The sequence below is a fragment of the Odontomachus brunneus genome, unplaced genomic scaffold (assembly GCF_010583005.1).
Source record: "Odontomachus brunneus isolate Ranch 3 - 2012 unplaced genomic scaffold, Obru_v1 Obru_scaffold_057, whole genome shotgun sequence".
Lineage (NCBI taxonomy): Eukaryota > Metazoa > Arthropoda > Insecta > Hymenoptera > Formicidae > Odontomachus > Odontomachus brunneus.
Genome location: NW_022639507.1, coordinates 1,577,462 through 1,598,052, shown reverse-complemented (window position 1 = coordinate 1,598,052; position 20,591 = coordinate 1,577,462). Strand labels below are relative to the sequence as shown.

Sequence of the window (20,591 nt, the reverse complement as noted above, 5' to 3'; positions counted from 1 at the left end):
CGAAAATACAACCTACAGACATCCCAGAAATATCACTTATCCTTGACTCTGAGATGAATTGAAAACATTTGTGTTGTATAGCAAACCATTGTCTAATGTCAAACATCTTTATAATCTCAAGTCTGTGTCATTGCAAAAATTCACTGTTGCACTACATTCGTCCGCCGTGTTTTTTATATTGCAATTATATTCTTATATCCTCCTTCATTATGATTGACAAAGATAAAACGATTTATTTCACGATAGCGTGCAAGACACATAGTTCTTTCATTAAGCATTGAAAGCTTCTTTGCTTAATTATTTTGAATATTATTGGGTGTACAACTTAATTCAGTCCGTTTTTTTGCTTGAAAAACGCATTTATTTGAATGATAAAATGAATTAATACATTATTGAAAGTATTGTCCATCGCTAGCCACTACTTTTTCCCATCTTTCTGGCAATTTATGGATTCCGTCGCGGAAGAAGCGTTCATCTTTTGAAGCTAAGAATGAATCGAGCCAATTTTTGATACTCTGTTCTGAAGTGAAGTATATTCCAGTCAAAGCGTTCTGCATCGATCGAAACAAATGGTAGTCGGAAGGGGCAAGGTCTGGGCTATAAGGCGGGTGAGCCAGAACTTCCCATCCCCTATTTTCTAAATAGTTTTTAACCGGAACAGCCACATGAGGCCGAGCGTTGTCATGGTAAAAGATTATGGACTCGTGTCTGGTCGCATATTCTGGACGTTTTTCCGCTATAGCTCGCTTCAAACGGATCAATTGTCGCCTGTAGAAGTCTCCCGTGATGGTTTCACCAGGTTTTAGCAGCTCATAGTGGATCACATCCTTCTGATCCCACCAAATACAGAGCATTACCTTGGCATCATGGATATTCGGCTTCGGCGTTGATGTTCCCGGTTGGCCGGGCTTTACATACGATTTTTTGCGTTTCGGGTTGTCGTAGTGAATCCATTTTTCGTCCCCGGTAATGATTCGATGCAGAAAAGACTTCTTTTTGTACCGTTCAAGCAACATTTCGGACATGCAAAATCGTCGTTCGATATCTCTCGGTTTCAATTCGTATGGGACCCAATTTCCTTGCTTTTGGATGTATCCCGCGGCTTTGAGTCGTTTCGAAATAGCTTGTTGAGTAACTTCCAATGTTCTTGCGAGCTCTTTTTGCGTTTGACACGAATCTTGATCGAGTAATGTTTCTAATTCTTCATCTTCAAACTTTTTCGGTTGACCCGAACGCTCTTTGTCTTCAACACTAAAATCACCACTTTGAAATCGTCGAAACCATTCTCTGCAAGATTTATCCGACGGTGCAGATTCACCATAAACTTCCACAAGCATTCGATGCGCTTCAGCTGCACTTTTCTTCCAATTGAAACAGAAAATCAAAACTTCCCGCAAATGGTGCTTATTTGGAACGAAACTCGACATTTTCAACGCAGTAAAAATTAAACTTGTTGTGCAAAACTCAAAGGCTTGTAAACAATATTTGGTTGACAGATGTTGACACTTCACGATACAGCAAAAATCAGCTGTCGCCGTCAACCATTTATAACACCTAGAGCCATCCTTTGAAAACGGACCGAACTAAGTTGTACACCCAATATAATATTTAAACAAAATAATAAATTGCACGAAATTTTCATTTCATCATGCGACAGATTGATAGACTTTAGATGATGATGTCGACAAAGAATGTGGACTTTAACTTATTTAAGAAATAACGTTTATAAATTTACATTAGAATTAAGATAAAGAGTTTAAGAGGTTAAATATAAATTTTCCTTAATTAATTTTTTAACAAGTCATACGTTTTCTAAACAACATCAATAAATTTTCTATATAAATGACATTTCATACATAGTTTACGTTCTCCACGTATACAATCACAGTTTACGCGTAAACGCTCAATCCTGATATTTATTATTCAGGAAAACTCGTAAAAAAAAACTTACGGGTTAACTCGTAGCGGGAATATGCAATAGAGAATCCTTTTTGCATTTCGAAAAGAATTTCTAATCGCGAGATAATTCGTCAATGTGTTAAAAGCAGATATGTAGAAGTGAAAGATGTAAGAACCTTCGCTGACAAGCTCTTCGCTTTCCCGTCGTTCCGCGGTGAAACGAACTTCGAGTTAGAAACCGGGCTGACGCTGGCTGGAAGCGGCGACGTCGGTGCCGTTACGCTGCGCACAGGCGAATGGCCGATTTCCTTCTTCTCATTTTCCGTACCCTTGTCCGAAGGCAATATTGGCGACTCAGGTACACTACGATCGTCCTCTTCTAGCGAATGTAGCAACTGCAAAATTAATAAAATTATCTATAAATTATGATTTGTCTATGATATTAATACAATATTCATACAATATATTTGTGAGATACACATATACACACAAACACGCGCGCGCGCGCGCACACACACACACACACATACACACATATTCTTTATATTAATAAAATATAAATTATCCATGACATTAATAAAATTATCTATGACAAAATATAAATAGTGGTGACTTTTAAATAAAGCCAACAAAGAAAGCCAATAAAAGTCTAACACGTGATTATTTATGACATTTGTTCGGTCGATTGGCGATTGGAAACAAAGTTTCTCTGACATTCAGAATGTCTTATAATTTATGAGGTAAGTTATATAACCTTTTCCACCTCGTCGTCGAATTGTTCTTGACTAGGCAATGGGTCCTTTTGGCTTTTCTCCAAAAGTGTAGCGCGTTTTGCCGCAAGATACAAAGATCTCTTAACCTTCACGTAGAACACTTCGGTAACCGCGCGTACGGTGTAGTCCGGTATGAAGGTATGGCGCAACATGGAATCTAAATTAACGGACTGAATGCTTCCGACTGTCTGCGGATTTGCATTCGTAGGCGACTCGGCTGGAAATGACGAAATATATCGTAAATTTAAACGACGATCTATTTAAAAATAAATACATTAATTCAAATTGTAAAAGACATTTGAATTGAATTTTTATTAGCGCCATTTTCTCTATTATTATTGAAAAACATTAATATCGCTTAATTCTTAAGCGATTGCGCCTCTCGTTCAAACATCAGTGAGCGCGTACGGTATTGACGAAGTGAATTACGTTTACTTTTCAAAGATGTATATATATATAAGAAAAGTATTCATTGAGACAAGTTCAACGATATATAACAATTCTGCGCCAAATGAGAATACTGGTCAAAATTTGACCAATAATGGAACCAAAGTTGCGAGTATTTAATTATTTTTAAAATTAATTATCGTGTATAATTGACGATCAACATGTGCTAATTCAACTGAAGACATTTAATTGACAATTTATTTCAACAAATCCAATCGGAAACCGTTCAATTGATGGTTGGTTTCAACGAATTCAATTAAAGATTATTCAATTGACGATTGATATAAGCGAAGGAAATTAAAGATCGTTTAGCTAATAATTGAACTTAATAAATCTAATTGAAAGTCGCTTAACTGACAATTTAACTTAGTAAATTTAATTAAACGTTTAATTGATGATTGATATGAGCAAATTCAATCGATTCAATCGAAGATTGTTTGGTGATGATGGATATGCTCTTCTTTTAATGCAGGTCCTACTCATTGACATTTTTCACGATGTCATAATGCTTTAAGAATAAATATTATCCACGAAACCATTTGTAACTTTGAGTAATCGAACGCTCTTCGATTGAATTTGCTCATATATTAATAGTTAATTAAAAAGCCTTTAATTAAACTTGTTTAATCATCAGTTAAACGGCCTTTAATTAAATTTGCTAAGTTTAGTTGTTAATTGAATAATCTTTGATTTCCTTCGCTCATATTAGTCGTTAATTAAACGATCTTTAATTGAATTGAAATCAATCGTTAATGAAACGTTCTTCGATTTTGCTTAAATCAATCGTTAATTAGTTAAATTTAAACACATTTGTTCAAATTAATTATTAAATTGAGAAAAAATTAATCAATATTTTCATAACTAGTGAATAAAACCAATGACTGTTTATGAATATATAACTTTTTTATCTGTTCAGACGGTAGTGATATATATCGTTGATTTTATCTCAATAAGTGCTTCCCAAAAACATGTAGATCTTTAAAACATGTTAACAAGTTATGTATTCATAAATAGTCGCATGAAATAGTTTCATTATTGACCAAATTTTGATGCCCCACTTTTAGTCAATGTTTTTATTCCGTGCAGTAATGTTATATATTGTTGAAATTGTCTCAATAAGTACTTTTCAAAAATATGTACATCTTTGAAAAGTAGATGTAACACTGTGAATACTTTATATGAGAACTGCCTTACAAACTTATTATTTAGTTGTTTATTTATTTATTATTTACTTATTATTTAATTGTTAGAAAATTTTGATAAATTTATAAAAAAATTACAAATATATATATTTTTCTCTTTCTATTATTTATAATTTTCTCTGTTTTTATTGTTTATAAAAAAATGTATAAATAATAGAAAGAGGGAAAATATATTTGTGATAAAATATAACATTGAAATTTTGGACGTTTTATAAATTTGTTCTAATTTTTTAATTTGTTCTAAATTTGTTAAGTAAACTTGTTGACTAATCGTAACTAGAAAATGAAAAAAGGAGTATTAGCTTAAAACTGTTTAAATAAGGATATATTACAGTAACAAGATAAACTTTTCTGAATGCTTAGAAATATATAGTACAAAGTTCCGCAAAACATGACTTACTGGACTGAGAGCCAATGAGTGATCTCTTAATGGAAAAAATACAAAATATGTGCTATCTTCATAAGACACAATGAATAAGAAATACAAAAGGTTGCAACAGAAATGGAATTGCCATATATTATTTTTCAGAAAAAAAAGAACAATATTGTAATATTGAGTATCGCTACGCGCTCGTTTAAGAGTTAAATAATATATAAATTCGTTTAAGCATTATATAAATAAGCATATACATAAATTCGTTAAAGCATTAAAATCTCACCGATTCCAATGTTAGCAGTGAGTGCTTGAGAGCCAAAGTATGTGAACGGGCCGCTCTCGAACATCATGTTCTCTTTGCCTACTGTTACCTCGACACGACCTTCTAGAATCAACACAAAGTAGTCGACCGCTTTCCCCTGCTGATAGATTATCGCGGCTGGGTCGGTTTTGGCTTTCTCTCGCGACTTCACTTTAATATGATAAATAATGTCCTGTTTCAGTAAACGTCGTAAGATTGTCTCCGATATAACATCTGGTTTAAACGTGTCTACAGCTGGAAAGAGCACAAATTACATAATTACACAAGTTTGGCATGGTATTATGAGAAGTATCTCTCATATCTGAACATTTCATGATCTGCAAGATATTATCTCTCTTCTCATACTTGTGGACAAGTACTGATACATCGCCAACGTCAATTGCGGAGAGATGTGAATCCGTTGGTTCTCCTTTTTCTCTGCAAATATCGTAAAGTCCTTTGGCATTTTCGAACGAACCTGTCGCTTGCGTTTACTTCTGTTATCCACTGCAAAAATGAATATTTCGACGTTAAACGTTCCCTAGGTATTGATGTCCAAACGCGAAAAGGAAATCACAATTCAAGCAAAAGAAGTTTGCGGCGAGCGTGAATAAGCGATAAAACAAAACCTACTAAATACATCTGTCTCATCAATAATCTCAGCCTGAATTAATTCTTCGATAACATCTTCCAACGTAACCAAACCAATCACCTCGTAAAACGGATCACCTTCACCTTCGTTGTTAACTCTTTGTACAAAAGCCATGTGACCCTTGTGACCTGAAAATATTAGTTATTTCGCTCGTTTATTCCAGAATAATCTCATTATTGTTACTTGTACATTATGTCTTACGTTATTGCGTTATTATGTTATATCGTAGCATCGATATACGTTCGCTGATATCCACGTACCTTCTTTGAATTGCTTAAACATTATATCCAATCTGACATCTTCAAAGATAAAATTACATGGATTTTGATAAAATTGGCAAAGTGTCTTGAGCGGCATATTATCATCGGGATCGACAAATGCGAGATCCTTGATATACAACATTGTCACTATATTTGTCCTCACATTTTCATACACTGGTATGCGAGAAAATCCTAAAAGTACAACACGATTAATCCCACTAATCTTACGTCACTAAATAAAGTTAACACGAAAACCTATACTCAGTCGATTTAGGTAACTAACTGGTTCTAATAAGGAAGCGCTAAATGCTTATCTAATGCGAGATTTATCTCTGTAAGAAGAGCACTTAATTGAACTGATAATATCTGCCAGTTATACGAGCAATGTTTCTTACGGAGGAGCGAGTGAGTGAGAACGTCGTTAAAGCGCACTTAAAATGTCATGCATACCTGACTTCATAATCTCGGATACAGTTTCAAAGTCTAGAACAGCATTATAGTTCAACATATATACATCTTCGATTCTGGTCATTACGTCGGCTACGGTCTTCTTCCGCAGTTCTAACGCTCCTGCAATTATATTTACTTCATCTTTCTCTAAATCGTTGTATTCGGTCGTTACCTAGAAAGGTTCCTGTATAGTACGCGTTAATATATCAATTTCAAATAATCATGCACATTTCAAAGACATTTCTAACGAGATCTTTCTACAAGATGCTCCCAGAAACTTGCAAGCATCGTTAACTTTCACTTACAGTTAAATTGATTAACGAAGTTGCCTAATTACAATTATTCGTACAAATTAGAGCTGTGTTAATGTGTACTGTGAGAAGTATTCGCACACCGTGATAAATACATAACTAAAGCTATTTTCTTTAATGTGTATCATCATGCATTCACAGTTCAATTTAATTTCCGCTATTTGGTCATTTAATTTCTTACTTTAACTAGTTCTTTTAATCTTTCTCGATTGTAGACATTTCCTATTTCTTCGCCGAGAATAACATCTAGAATTTTGCTGATTGGATAACTTAGCGGGAAAGTCACTAACATTGTCAACTTGGTCAGAAAGATGGTTTTTGCACCAACGCATAATCCGTGCCTGCTACAGATAGCCTGTAAAACATACATGTGTCTTGAAATAAGGAAATATACTAACAATTAACTAATAAAGCGTTCAATTGCAATTAAATAATTTATTTCTAGTCTATATTAAAAAAAAGTTTGTTCCTAACTTGTTTCCCTACTTGAAGAATTTATTTCTAATGATCTTTAAATTATTTGTCTAATCTATATTACAAAATAAAATTTGTAACAAATCTATATTAAAAAGAATAAAATCTAATGCAAAAGTTATATCAATATTGAGTTAAGTATTTTTTTTACGTAATTTACTATTCACAAAGCTGTAAAATAATATTTGAGGATAGGGATTCAGTGTAATTTGGAAAGAAACTCTTCAATTCCCAAATAAGATCGAGAAAAACTTCAATTTAGCAAACGACACATACCTGTGGCGAAATTTCGCCGAAGATGACGATAGCTAATGTTGAGCAGATAACGGCGACTAGACCGGATGTCAGGTCATCCAATAATATCGTGAATACCGAATTGACAAGAACATTAGAGAACAAGATTGAACACAACAGATAATTTCCGTGATTTCTTACTGGCTGAATAGTTCTCGCGTATTGTTTTTCCTGCAATACAAAAACGTGTGCGTAAGTAGAAGAAGAAGAAAGACGCAACAGAAAAAACAAAAGAATGAAATCTGCTCACCTTTTCCGTGCCGGTGTTGCAAAGAATTTTCAATTCAGTCCTATCCATTGCCATCAAACCCAGATTTAGACCAGAGAAAAGCGCAGAAAGACTGAGACAAACGAGAATGATCAAGATAGTGACCCAGAGAGGTAACAATTTCTCATATGTGCGAATCTGAAATTTCTGAACTGTAAATAATTGTGTTCTCCCTACTAAATAAAACGAACTTTTTAATTATTTATACAAATGTATCCCTGAATGCAAAGGGGAAAGAGAGAGATAGAGAGGAAAATACTTACAGTGTTATACAGCGCAGTACCTTGGTGTTTAAACAGGACTACATCTTTCTTCAGATTGTCTATTGGTTGTTTTGCACATACATAAAATGGTGATCCTGGAGGAAGCACTACGTTAATAGTCGCTGTACTCCCTTCTATTTTTTCCACCTGAAAAAGCAAGTTTAGTTCTTATAAGTTAAACAAGTAAATGGAAGCTTTATTGAATCACAATTAAAGGTATATAAAAGTATATAAAAGGACGAATCAGAGACTTTAAATTCAGAATTTAAAGATTTATCGTTTTTTAAACAAGAGTTCAGGAAAGTACTGATACGTCTGAATTTATTTTTATTTAGTATATATTTTATATTTTTATTAGATTTTATCTTTCTAGTATAGATATGTCTGTAAATTTTATTTTTTAATATAGATTAAAGCTCCTGATCCTTCACTGCGCAACTCTTAACTGTCAAAAGCGAGGAAACGTAAGTCCAAAATTCTTGCATGCTATTTTCAAATAAAAAGTTATTTGTATGAAGGAATATTTGAAATCATTTGAGCATACTTGTAAAACGCTTCAAAAACTATTCTTTTCTCTTGAACAAAAAAATAGTCGTAAAATTTACGGAATATGCAACCTTCCTTTTTGATCTATCTTTTTCCATGATTTTGTCGCATTAATTTTACAACTATTTATTAATTGTTGAGGATAGTTTTAGAAGCATTACTCAAGGGATCGAGTGACCTTTCATTCAAATATCTTTTTATATAGACAACAGCACGCAAGAATTTCAGCGTGTCCTTTCTCGTCTGTGACGTCATGATCCATCGTGGCCGCGGCGAGTACTCAGAAGTTTTAAAAATAAGCTCTTCAAGTAGAAACATTAGAAACAAATTCTTCAAGGGAAGTTAGGAATATGGATTTTTTTTCTTCCGATAAACTAGGAATAAAAATTCTTTTATAAACTAGGAATAAATTCACTTATAACAAACGCTTTGTTGTTTATTAATCATTGATATCTCTGGCTTCAAGATTTTAAATATATCTTTTGCAGACTCTAACTGTACTTTTATCTCCATTATACTAGAAAAAAAAACAACGCTTTTCATTTGGTTTATTTTATTTTTACATTATAAAAGTGCACAAGATCCTATCAGTATTCTTGAAACTTTCACCATTCCTCCGCATTTTTCACACATGTACCTTTTTTTGCTCCAAAGTAAACGTATAATTAAATAATAACATAGGACCACAAAACAAATGTTTGGTAATTAAGACTCCTTGTAACTGGCCGGTCATGTCAGATTTGACGTCAGAAGCGAGGAGTGTGACACATGTTGACGAAAGTTACGTATCATTTCTGAATAAAAATAAATAAAGAGCACTTGAGACTTTTTGCTTGAGTACACTTGTAAAATTATCCAAAAGATATCATTTTCCCTTAATGATCAATAAATAGTTGTATAATAAATGAAGTGAGATACGTAAAATAATGAGTCTGTTTTGTTTGCATGCAGGGAAAAGGATATCTTTCAGATAAGTGTGCTCAAGTAATTTCAAATGCTCTTTCGTCTATATTTATTTTTATTTATAAATGGCACGCAACTTTCGTTAGCGTGTCATTTTTCGTTTCTGACATCACAAATCCAACATGGTCGCGACGAGATACAAGGAGCCTTAATTTTAATGAAAGTAGGTGTTTTTCACTTACAAAAAGCAATGTCGTTGGCCAAATTGTTCCATCAAGTTTTAAAGTTAATTTGAATTTTAGAATATGTAAGAAATCATCGATTCAAAGGAAAAAAATGTACAATAAATCGCTTACTCTCAATGTAGCAATAAAAATAAATGAGTATTCGATTTACACATTAATTCCTTATTAGTAAAGAATAAAAAGATTGTTTTATAAATAGCAAAAATGATTGTTAAGGATACAGCGCATAGAAAAATAAGCACTTTAGAAATTTACTTCTTCACATATATTTTCAATAAAATTTCAAGAGGATTTTATTTAGAAGAGAACAGAACCAATGAAATATATTGAAATCTGACCAATCCTTCTTATTGATCTTGTCATAAATGAGAAATACTCACACGAAATTCGTTGCTCTTGATTTTGTCGCAAACAGTGCCTCTCTTAGCCGGCACGTCGGTGAAGGTGATTAACGTGTCTTTCGTGATACCAGTGCCAAATAATCGGATCACCGCCTTGGTGCCGACCAGAATCTCGGGAATTCCCTCGTCACTGTAACTGGGCTCCTTGTCGGCCATCTCCACCCGTAGGCCTTCGATATGCGTGTCCGTGTCGTTTTGCGAGGTTTCGGAGTCATCAGGCTGGACGAGCATATCGAAACGTCGTGTATGACGAGATTTTCTACGGACAAAAATCACTCTCCACGTGAGACCCAGCTTCTCATCGCGCCCTTTTCATCGTTCTTTCCGTTAAGTCGCGGCCTTTTGAAAAGAGTCCCGCTCGGGAACTTATATTTATCGTCGTGTCGCAAAAAGAGAACAGTGGTCAATGAACTAAAGGCTAATGCGTCGAGAATCGACCGGGACGCGAGGCGTTATCAGCGCTCGTCTCCCCGAGATATCAATACCAGGCTAATCTGAGAATGAATCACTGAGAAGCATGTGTGTAACGAGAGCCCTTCTACAAATAAGGCTATCTGCTAACGAGATGTTCAAACAATGATATTACTTCGCGGATCGTCGTTGAACGCGAAAAGAAAGAAAGAAGGAAGAAATAATTCTTGCGCACGTTCGCAATAAAAATCGTCGCGCACAAACGATTTGAGCTTTTGTAGGAAAGCTCATTTTGTGAAGAAGTCGGATGCAACTGCTTCGGAGGTGTACCGATGTTTTCTTTTCCTGCTGATTTTACTTATTTCTCTCTTATCTCTTTCTTATCTTTCTCTCTCTTTTTCTTCCTGTTCTTCTCTTGCTCTCTTGCTTCCTATTGCACTTAGAGAGAAAGATTGGTCAAGACTCTAACATATCCGCGTTGACTATTGTTGTGCTGCTCTTACTCATAGCTAAACAGAATTTTCGTCTGCAGAGAGCGATGCATGTATTAAATTTATATTTATTTAGAAGAGATTCTACTATATCACCTCTTACTATAACAAATTGAAATGGTTGAAGATGCAAATAAGAGAGATTACTTTATTGAATGCCAAATTTATAACACCATTTCAATTGCTTCATTTTATCATTGGGAATGTTACATTTCATATTATTGCTATAAGATGAGAGCTGTGGGGGATAGACTTTGCCCTTATGTAGAACGGAATGTTTCAAAAGATGCTTCACTTATTATGCCCTATAAAATATCTCTCCAAAAATTCAAACTGTATGTACTTTGGATGAGTTCAAAACTGATTTTTACTTTTATAGCTTGAGTGATCTGTGATGATATTGTAGTATGTTTGATTTTTTTAATGTCCTGCATGAATTATCTGGATTTTCTCTCTCTGAGACACTCCGTATTCACTAATTATTCTATAATTATTTACGTTTCTTTTGACTTTTTGACTGAAACTCGGTTGCACCAAAATTATTTTGGTTTTAAGCGAAACTTAAATATTTATCTTTATTTATTCAGAAAGAAAGATAAAGATAGAAAGATAGTTTAAGTCTCACTTAAAGTCAAAATAATGTTGCTGCAACCGGGCCTGAAAGTTCTCTTAGAGCTTCACGACTTAACTCACACTGCTCTTTGCATTACGAATAATCCTATTCATTTTAAATTTAATTATTAAGGGTTTCTGTTATATATTGTATGCTTTTTTAGAGTTTGAGAGAGGATTATCCGAAATGCAAGAATAACAAATTATGCTTTTCTCTTTTCTCCTTCTTCCTCACTTTCTGAAAAGAAATTTACAAAAAATCACTTACAGTATAAACAGCATACTTATAAAATTCATTTTTGCTGAGAAAGTAACAAATTCGTCAACATTTTTTTCACTTTAAGTGAGTATTTATGAAATTATTGTTAGAATTGAAGCGACAGCAAAATTAAAATCTTTATTCTATTTTGAGCTTATTACATTATACTCTTAGCCTATCCAATTATTCTTACAGATAGCATCTCAAGTTTATATTTAAATTGCATTAGTTAAACATGTTTAATGTTCTTGATGATTCAAAAAACTATGCTCCTACTATTATTTTATATTTAAATCACACTAGTTAAACATGTTTAATGTTCTTGCGATTCAAACTGTGCTCTTACTATTATCTTGAAATTGTTTTTTATTTGCGTTTTTACTAATGCGTTCTATATATTCGTTTTTCTGTTATGTATCTTTTGTATTTCTTTTTTCCATTTTGAATGCGTTTTTCTCCACAATTAAATATGCTATTCTCTATGAAATACTTTACTTATCATAATAGTAATATTTGTTTCTCTTCAGGAAATAATTATTTCTATTGTAAAATCTTACATGATTTTGATGTCTACTATTTTACTAAATGTTTAGTAACGCGCGGATTCTAACATATTACAAAATATTGTAACTGTATGGAGTGTAAAAATCCCAAGATGTTTGATAAACTCTCTCTCTCTCTCTTTCTTTTGTTTCCTCCAAAAAATAGTGCAATTTACTGGATCGTACGGCTGTGTATGGGACGATAAATTTCTTTAACGTGTACGTAAATAACGTACTGTGCCACGCGACGTTATCGGCCGGGGAGGAGGAGCAGACGCACGATATAGGTCATACGGTAATCTATTTTTACTGATTTAGCACGGGCCAAGTTTGACTATTGAATCAGTTGGTCGGTTGGTCGGTCGACTGGTTGGTTAGCCCGCTGCCAACCGATGACGCGGTCAATGGGATACATCGGCCGACGTTGTCGTCGTCGTAGCGTCGTTATCGCCGACGTGTTTCGACGTTAACGGCGACGATAACAACGACGGCGACGCCAGCGACGATGACGATGACAAATTCCATACCCAGTCCTAAATGTATGCGTCTAAAGTTGCGCATTCTTCTCCAGGCCGATAAAATGTATCCCTTCTCCCCCTCTCCACAGCTGTCCCACGCCGGCATTTGTCATTCTTTATTAACAGCGTCTTCTATTACCTAATACAGGACGCCGCGTTCCGCTCAATGTTGATGTTGAGTAAACAGTCGCTTAGGGTGGAGAGCAGTAGACGCGATTTAATAAAAATTAAACGAGCCGCATTGACTACGAGAAACAAAGTTTCTCTATTACCTTCTCGTAAATCAGCGCCGTGATATTCGCGGGAATGAAGGATGTCGAATTCTGTCACGTGTTTTTTTGTTTTCTTTTTTTTGCAGTAACAATGTTATCCTAAAAGGCAGATTGGTCAAGGAGCACCGATATCTTGACTTTCAAGATCACTCAATCTTACAGCGTTAAACTTTTATTTGTAGGGGACAATGAAAAACAGTTTATCGAACACGAGTCATGTTAAGAGATAAACTAATATAAAGAATTATCGACGCAACTGCAAAGATTAAGTAAAATAGACACGAAATTTTTAGGATAATTTAGGATATTCAATATTACATTGATGTCAAGTTTTATTAACATAGGCGAACGACACTGAAATGCAAACATAAGTAAAAAATTGTTCCTTATAAATTTCATATTTTTGCTATAACTTTTTAATAAAGCGTTTTGGGATCTAGTTTTATGTATTTTTTTTCTTATTTCAATTCATAAAACACAAAGTTAAAGTTTAAAGTTTGTATAGAAAAACTTGTATATGTATGTATTTCAAGAGTGTCATTATATAAATTACTTTCTATGTTGTTTTCTAAACAAAACAGACAGTAATTCTGAAATTTGTATATAACAATATATGTTAGCCCTTAATATTATAATAACTAATTATTAAAACCTTAATTTTGAAGAAGAAATTAGAAATAGAAATTGGAAATAACATGCCTCCCTCAATCCCAAGGAACATATGTAAAAAGTGTCAACTTTAAAAAATTTCAAATATCTTAATTCTTAAACATTATCAATCTTTTTCTAATTGCATGAACAGTTAGATAATATTCCAATTTAAGATAAATGTTCCAATGCCCGGACATGTATCTAATTCCGGACACTCTTATTATTTTGAATATTTCCCTAAATATTTCATCTTTCAACGTATACTAAATATAAATATTAAATGTATGTATGTATGCACATATATATGTATTGTACGTTGAAAGTTGAAATATAATCATACTCAAATATAAAAATAATAACAATGTCCGGAGATTGGTACATGTCCGGGCATTGGTACATTTACCTTATATAATGCAAGTTTCAATAAATTCTTAATAAATTTATTTTGCCTTACAATCTTTTTAAATGTAAAAAATATACGAATATACACAATTTGAGAAAGATATAAATTAAAAGAAATATATAAATATATCAATAATGAGAAAAGCACAAATTGAATATAAGAGAACCGACGTCAAAATGAAATATGATGGTCTCTGATTATTGAAACATTTATCCGTATGTTCCTTACATCGAGAACCTTTCGTTCTTTTCGTCATTTCGACCGTCCAATTCTCCTTAGGTGAGGAGAAAATTGTAGGAATTTAACTTTAAAGATAATAGAAAAGGAAAATAAAAAATAAACAAACAGAATATTCTGCACATAAAATCATTAGATTAAATTAATTTCTTCATATCATTTCGCACAAACGTTAATTTCGAATTCTATTGCTAAATTCCGTTCAAATACAAATTTACTTCATACCGTTCAAATACAAATTTACTGCAAGAAACACAAGATTCAAGTCGAATATTGTGTGATGATTTGTGTGTGATTATTCAAACATCTAAACATCCATTCATGTAATGAAAACATTGTAGAGATGGAATATTGTAAATAGAATACATTGTTTCCAAAGTATTAGTGCTACACATACAAGAAATTCAATTCAAAGTAGAACACAAGTATATTTTATTATATTTTATTATAGAAAAATTTTGTAAACATGTAAAATGGAACATTCAGAGTACCACACAACTTGGTGTATGAAATTTGTATATTTTAAGTCTGATATAACGAAAAGTACTAGAGCGTCTCAGATATTTTCAGTCTCCATTACTTTCTGGCTAGAGGATTGATTGTGTATTAATATAACATAGTGAAAATGATAAAAATGAGAAAATTCGTTAAGTTTTATTGATCAATAAAATTGTAAATTTTCTAGTAAATTTGTTTACTTTTGTAATTTTTATCAAGTTGCGTTAAACATACAATCAATCTCCAAGTTTCTGTTCAAACTTTTTACACAAGATATGTTTTTTCCCAACACATTGTCGAGTTAATTTTAGAAATTGCTCCTACGCTCGTTCAATGACGAGTATACCCTCAGAGTTACGGTATATGGGACTGGATAAAAAAAGAAACCGAGACGGAAGCACAGAAAGAAGCACAAAATGTAAGGAAAACTTGACAGACTCGACAGCGTCTCGGAGAAGCGGGAGGAGGAAAATCGACTGAGGAAAAGTAAGATGCGAATATAGGCAGATAGAGAAAGAGAAAGGTAAAAGATGAGACACGCAAGTATAGAGGAAAACTATCGAAGGCTTACTTACTCGGATCGTACCGGAAATTCTATCGAGGTATGTTCGTCGAGTCTTCTCCATATCTCGTCCGTGCCGTTTTTCAGACAAAAATAGATGACGGCGATAGACGGGTCGGGTTTGATGCGAAATTGGTAGATCCCGCGGTTGGCCATACGCGACGTCCACACCACGTCCAGCGTGTTGTCTGGGTGGTGTGGGCACTCACCACGCGGCCACGGCGACCATCGTAGAGCGACGTCGGCATGACTGAGTCTGGTGCCGCGAAACTCGATGAAAAGGAAGTCGGTGGAGGGCTTGACAGGCACTGACAACGCCAACAATTCCGACACCGTTACCATGCGCGCCGAGATTATCGTGGTTTGTGCGTTAAGCGTCGTGAACGACGTGTCGTCGTGCCAGTGATCGGTGCCGCTGTCGTTAGCGACGATCTCGGCTACCTTGCTGGACGTAGCCGAGGCGTTATTGCCGTTATTCGCTAACTGTGCAACGAGCGCGTGAACAAGTAGTAAAAGAATCGCCGGCTGTACTGTGAACGGACGGCCAACATGTTGCGCCATCATACGACCAACGTATCCTGACAAACTTCACTCGGCCCTGTCACGACAGTGTTATATTTATGTATAACGCGCCCGTTGACTGCGCGCTCACGCATGCGTATGCGTGCGACTGCACGCTTCCGCACCGCGCCGCTAGATCTCCATGCGCGGCAGCCGTCAATAATAGGTCTGTTCTTTTTCGCTCAACTGATGTATAGTCGGCTAATTACCCCTGGTCTACATTCAATCAATGACGTATATACATAAACTAAGCATTCTTATACTCTGCTGTAGCAGTGAGTGAAGCTGGAAGTTGGCAGTTTAAAACAGAGTAAGAAAGTTGATTTGCCCCTAGTGTTTTCTCATTCTATCGTATAGAAAGAATATGGCCACTGTCAAGCTGTCAAGTGCTATATATAATTTAGTGCAGAATTAAAAGAATAAAACCGTATATTTTACTTATCTCGACATAAAATTGATATTTATAATATTTTATGCTGTGTATAAATAATAACAGCAATTGCTTTTATCCTGTTCTCATTCTATTGTTACATGGAAAAGGTTAGGTTGCTATAACGGGATGTAGTTCTTGGATAAGGTTTAGTGCTGTAAATAATTTTAATTAGTGCTGTAAGTACTTCAGAGCGACGAATGGCTCAATCACATTGCTTTATTTAACGTATTTACAGTGTTAAACGAACTTTTCTTCTTGACAGTCAATAATGGCTATGTTCCAGTTGCATACACTGTGTTACACAAAACCAGTTTATTGGTTGCATATTATCTTACAAGATATTTTAGATAATATGTGACCAATAAACTGGTTTTGTGTACGTGTGTGTCAAGATGGTTAAGCAATTGAAAAGCACCCAATATAGAGTAGGTTTTTACGACAATTATGGCTCCTGCACACAGGACGCGGTAATGCTTGCCGCGCGGTGGAAGTCCGCACGACAGTCAATCAATATGTTGTTTTTCCATAAGAGCTAGAAGGTTATTACGGAAAGCAGCATATTGATTGGTTGTTGCGCGAACTTCCGCCGCGCGGCAAGCATTACTGCGTCCTGTGTGCAGGAGCCATTAGAGTTATAGCGTGTTCGATTGGCCCTTGGTTAGGCTGCGTTCGGAAACATCACTCGAGTACTTTCCCTTTTTTTTGATTTCACTCTTGTATTTTGCTCACTCCAGCGATTATCGTCTAGTAGTGTGCACACAGTGTGTGTTTCCGAACGCAACGTAAATCGCTCCGAGACCGATTAATGACGTCTTAAGTCTTTACTAACCAATCATAAAGCTTATAAATACATATCTGACCAATAAACGTAGGCTGAATAACACAAAGTGGGTTAACCCAGAGCCAGTTGAACATGCTATTAGAGTTAGTTCCACTAGGGGCGAAAATTATGATAGGCATGACCATATAGTACTTTTGTAGTTTATGACAACTTCTTCAAACTCAATGCCTTACCATAGGAACAAGTTGGAGTAAGAAATAAAGAACACGCATTCGACATCAAGTAATAATTCCGTAAAATCTCATGATTATATCCATATTTTTTTTAACGTGTGGTAAGATTATTTGTATTTTATTAAAGTCATATTTATTATAAACTATCATATGAGAAATCTGAAGTGTAAAATATAATCCTAATTTAAAATAATATGTATCCTAATATATTTACAAGAATTCTGTTTATACTATTCATATATATGACGGATTCATATAAACTTACGAGTTTAAAATTACGGTTTGAAAATTATTTATTAATTAATATTAATAATATTATTATTGATTAATATTAATATTAATATTGATATTAATATTAATCAATAATAATAATATTAATATTAATTAATTAATAATTTTCAAACCGTAATTTTAAACTCGTAGGGAGGGTCCCGATTGCCGACAGTATTGACCACAAATTGTAATGATTGGTTCGATCTGGTAATTCACTAGATAATTCTTATCATCGATTGGCTTGTGTGCAATCGTACAATAAGCAATCGGGACGCTCCCAAACTCGTAAGTTTAATTGTAACTTCCGTTACATATATGAATAATATAAACAGAATTCTTGTAAATATATTAGGATACATATTATTTTAAATTAGGATTATATTTTACACTTCAGATTTCTCACATAGTTTATAATAAATATGATTTTAATAAAATACAAATAATCTTACCACACGTTAAAAAAAATATGGATATAATCGTGAGATTTTACGAAATTATTACCTGATGTCGAATGTACGTTCTTTACTTCTTACTTGTTTCTATGGTAAGGGCTGTGGCATACAGAAAAACTTGAGTGGGTTTCGATTGACCACGGTACGATTGGACATAGATTGTGATGATTGGTTCGACCTAGTAACTCACTAGATAATTCTTTTCATCGATTGGTTATGTCCAATCGTGCCGTGGTCAATCAGAACGCTCCCAAAAACTTAAGCAGTAAAACGTAAGAAGTAAGCAAATTGTTTAATCACAGTCGTTGATTCTTGGACCGTAAGAAGAATCAATAACTGTGATTGGTCAATTTGCTTACTGCTTACGTCTTACTGCTTAAGTTTTTCTATGTGCCACCAGGGCAGCGATCATGTAACTTTTCCCCTAAGGCGGAAACATGAAAAGTGAAGTTTCACGTGAACTCGTAATTACGTAAAGCCCATTCTACAATTGCGTGAACGTGGATGTAAGTGGTTGTAAGTGATTACAACAACCAATCAGAGTAAAGCAATCAGTGAATAAAACATTCGGATTGGTTGACTCTTACGTTCACGACTACGCTTACGCAATTGTAGAATGGGCTTAACTCGGCGGAACGTGGAAACGTGAAACTTTTTACGTGAATTGTTAGCCATGAAATGTGCTGGCGGAAAAGTGAAAATCTAGTGACATGATGAATGCGGAATATATTATGCTACTGCTGTGATGAGATATATGAAACATAACAATCCTAAGGTTATAGCGATGTTTTTAAGGTTAATATGTTCTACAGCCGATGGATATAGCCGATATTGAAATCATATAGGAACCATGTTTAGTGATTTGTGCTTTTCACGCATAGAGTTACTTGATTGCGTGAACAATGAAAAAGTTTACGTGAAATCGATAAAGCGAAAAGTGAAAAGTAAAAAGTTCCGCTCGAAGTTACGTGATCGCTGCTCAGCTTAATGGCTCCTGCACATACGACGCGGTAATGCTTGCCGCGCAGCGGAAGTCTGCGGAAGTCCGCGCGACAAGTATTACCGCGTCTTGTGTGCAGGAGCATTAGAAGAAGTTGTCATAAACTACAAAAGTACTAGATGGTCGTGCCTATCATAATTCCGGTCCTAGTGGAACTAACTCTAATAGCATGTTCGACTGGCCCTGGGTTAATCGCTCCGAAAGCGATTAAAGACGTCATAAATCTTTACTAGTCAATCATAAAGCTTATAAGTACTTGTTTGACCAATAAACGTAAACTGAATAACCTAGAGTGGTTTAACTCAAAGCCAGTCGAACATGCTATAACTTTAAAGGAGCCTTTACATGGGAGCATCGAGCGTCGAGCGTTAAAGTAGACAATCAAATGCCACTTTCCGCCAGAACTATAAGTATACTTCTGGAACCTGATACGTTGATTAGCTAACGCTTTAACGCTCGACGTTGGAATGCTCCCATGTATTGGCACCTTAATAGCGTGTTTGACTGGCCCTGGGTTAATCTCTCCGAGAGCGATTAATGACGTCATAAGTCTCTACTAGCCAATCATAAAGCTTATAAGTACTTGTTCGACCAATAAACGTAAGCTGAATAACCCAGAGTGGTTGCGTTCTTTTATTTGCAACAGATGTAGCTGAATGCATCTCAAGGATGCATCAAGATTGCACTTTTCAAGGTTACTAGCTAGTGATGTACTGTCCCTAGAAAATAAATTTTTCTATTGGCTATTGGATCGTATGTCCAACGTCGGGTCCCAATTAGTAACGTATTGCCAGTAATCAGTATCAGTATTGCCTTTATAAGAATTGTGTGTGTGTGTATGTGTGTGTGTGTGTGTGTGTGAGAGAGAGGCGGTTTAATAATAATATCAAATAATATAAAAAATGTCATTAATTGAAATCGATTTAATACATGGAACATGGCCAGTTATTAGAGGATGAAGAGTCCTCAGAATTAATTTTAGATGCTGTTATTACAAACAAACCTCCAATAGCTCCCACATTTGCAGTATTCATCTATAACCTTTATAGAAATATCATACTAAGAATCATTGATTAATTACTTATTTTCAGTATTAAAAGTAAAGTATTTAGTAATATTCTGTGATTCAAATACAGCTTTTAGTACTTAAGTATTTCAATATTTAATGTTACAAATCCTACCTTATGATTGATTTCAATACTTAAATATTGATATGTAATACTTTGTTCAGTGATAAAATACTTACGCAGAACATTGTCAATATTTAAATACTAATATATAATACTTTGCTAAGTGATGAAATACTTACGCAAAGTACTGTTAAGATTAAAAGTATT

At 34.5% G+C, this 20,591-nt stretch overlaps 1 protein-coding gene across 1 annotated transcript in view; it reads right to left on the bottom strand.

Annotated features, from left to right (window-relative positions):
* LOC116845715 (metal transporter CNNM4) overlaps positions 1 to 16,085 on the bottom strand; it is a 21,780-nt gene extending 5,695 nt beyond the window's left edge. Inside the window, exons 1-13 of the mRNA XM_032818742.1 lie at positions 15,535 to 16,085; positions 10,045 to 10,324; positions 7,971 to 8,117; positions 7,690 to 7,845; positions 7,422 to 7,610; positions 6,853 to 7,026; positions 6,361 to 6,532; positions 5,911 to 6,102; positions 5,632 to 5,778; positions 5,365 to 5,505; positions 4,981 to 5,253; positions 2,654 to 2,889; positions 2,076 to 2,294 (exon numbers count right to left, since the gene is read on the bottom strand). Coding sequence (XP_032674633.1) covers positions 2,076 to 2,294; positions 2,654 to 2,889; positions 4,981 to 5,253; positions 5,365 to 5,505; positions 5,632 to 5,778; positions 5,911 to 6,102; positions 6,361 to 6,532; positions 6,853 to 7,026; positions 7,422 to 7,610; positions 7,690 to 7,845; positions 7,971 to 8,117; positions 10,045 to 10,324; positions 15,535 to 16,085 — 2,877 coding nt within the window. The remainder of the gene's footprint in view (positions 1 to 2,075; positions 2,295 to 2,653; positions 2,890 to 4,980; positions 5,254 to 5,364; positions 5,506 to 5,631; positions 5,779 to 5,910; positions 6,103 to 6,360; positions 6,533 to 6,852; positions 7,027 to 7,421; positions 7,611 to 7,689; positions 7,846 to 7,970; positions 8,118 to 10,044; positions 10,325 to 15,534) is intronic.
* Positions 16,086 to 20,591: the final 4,506 nt, after the last annotated feature.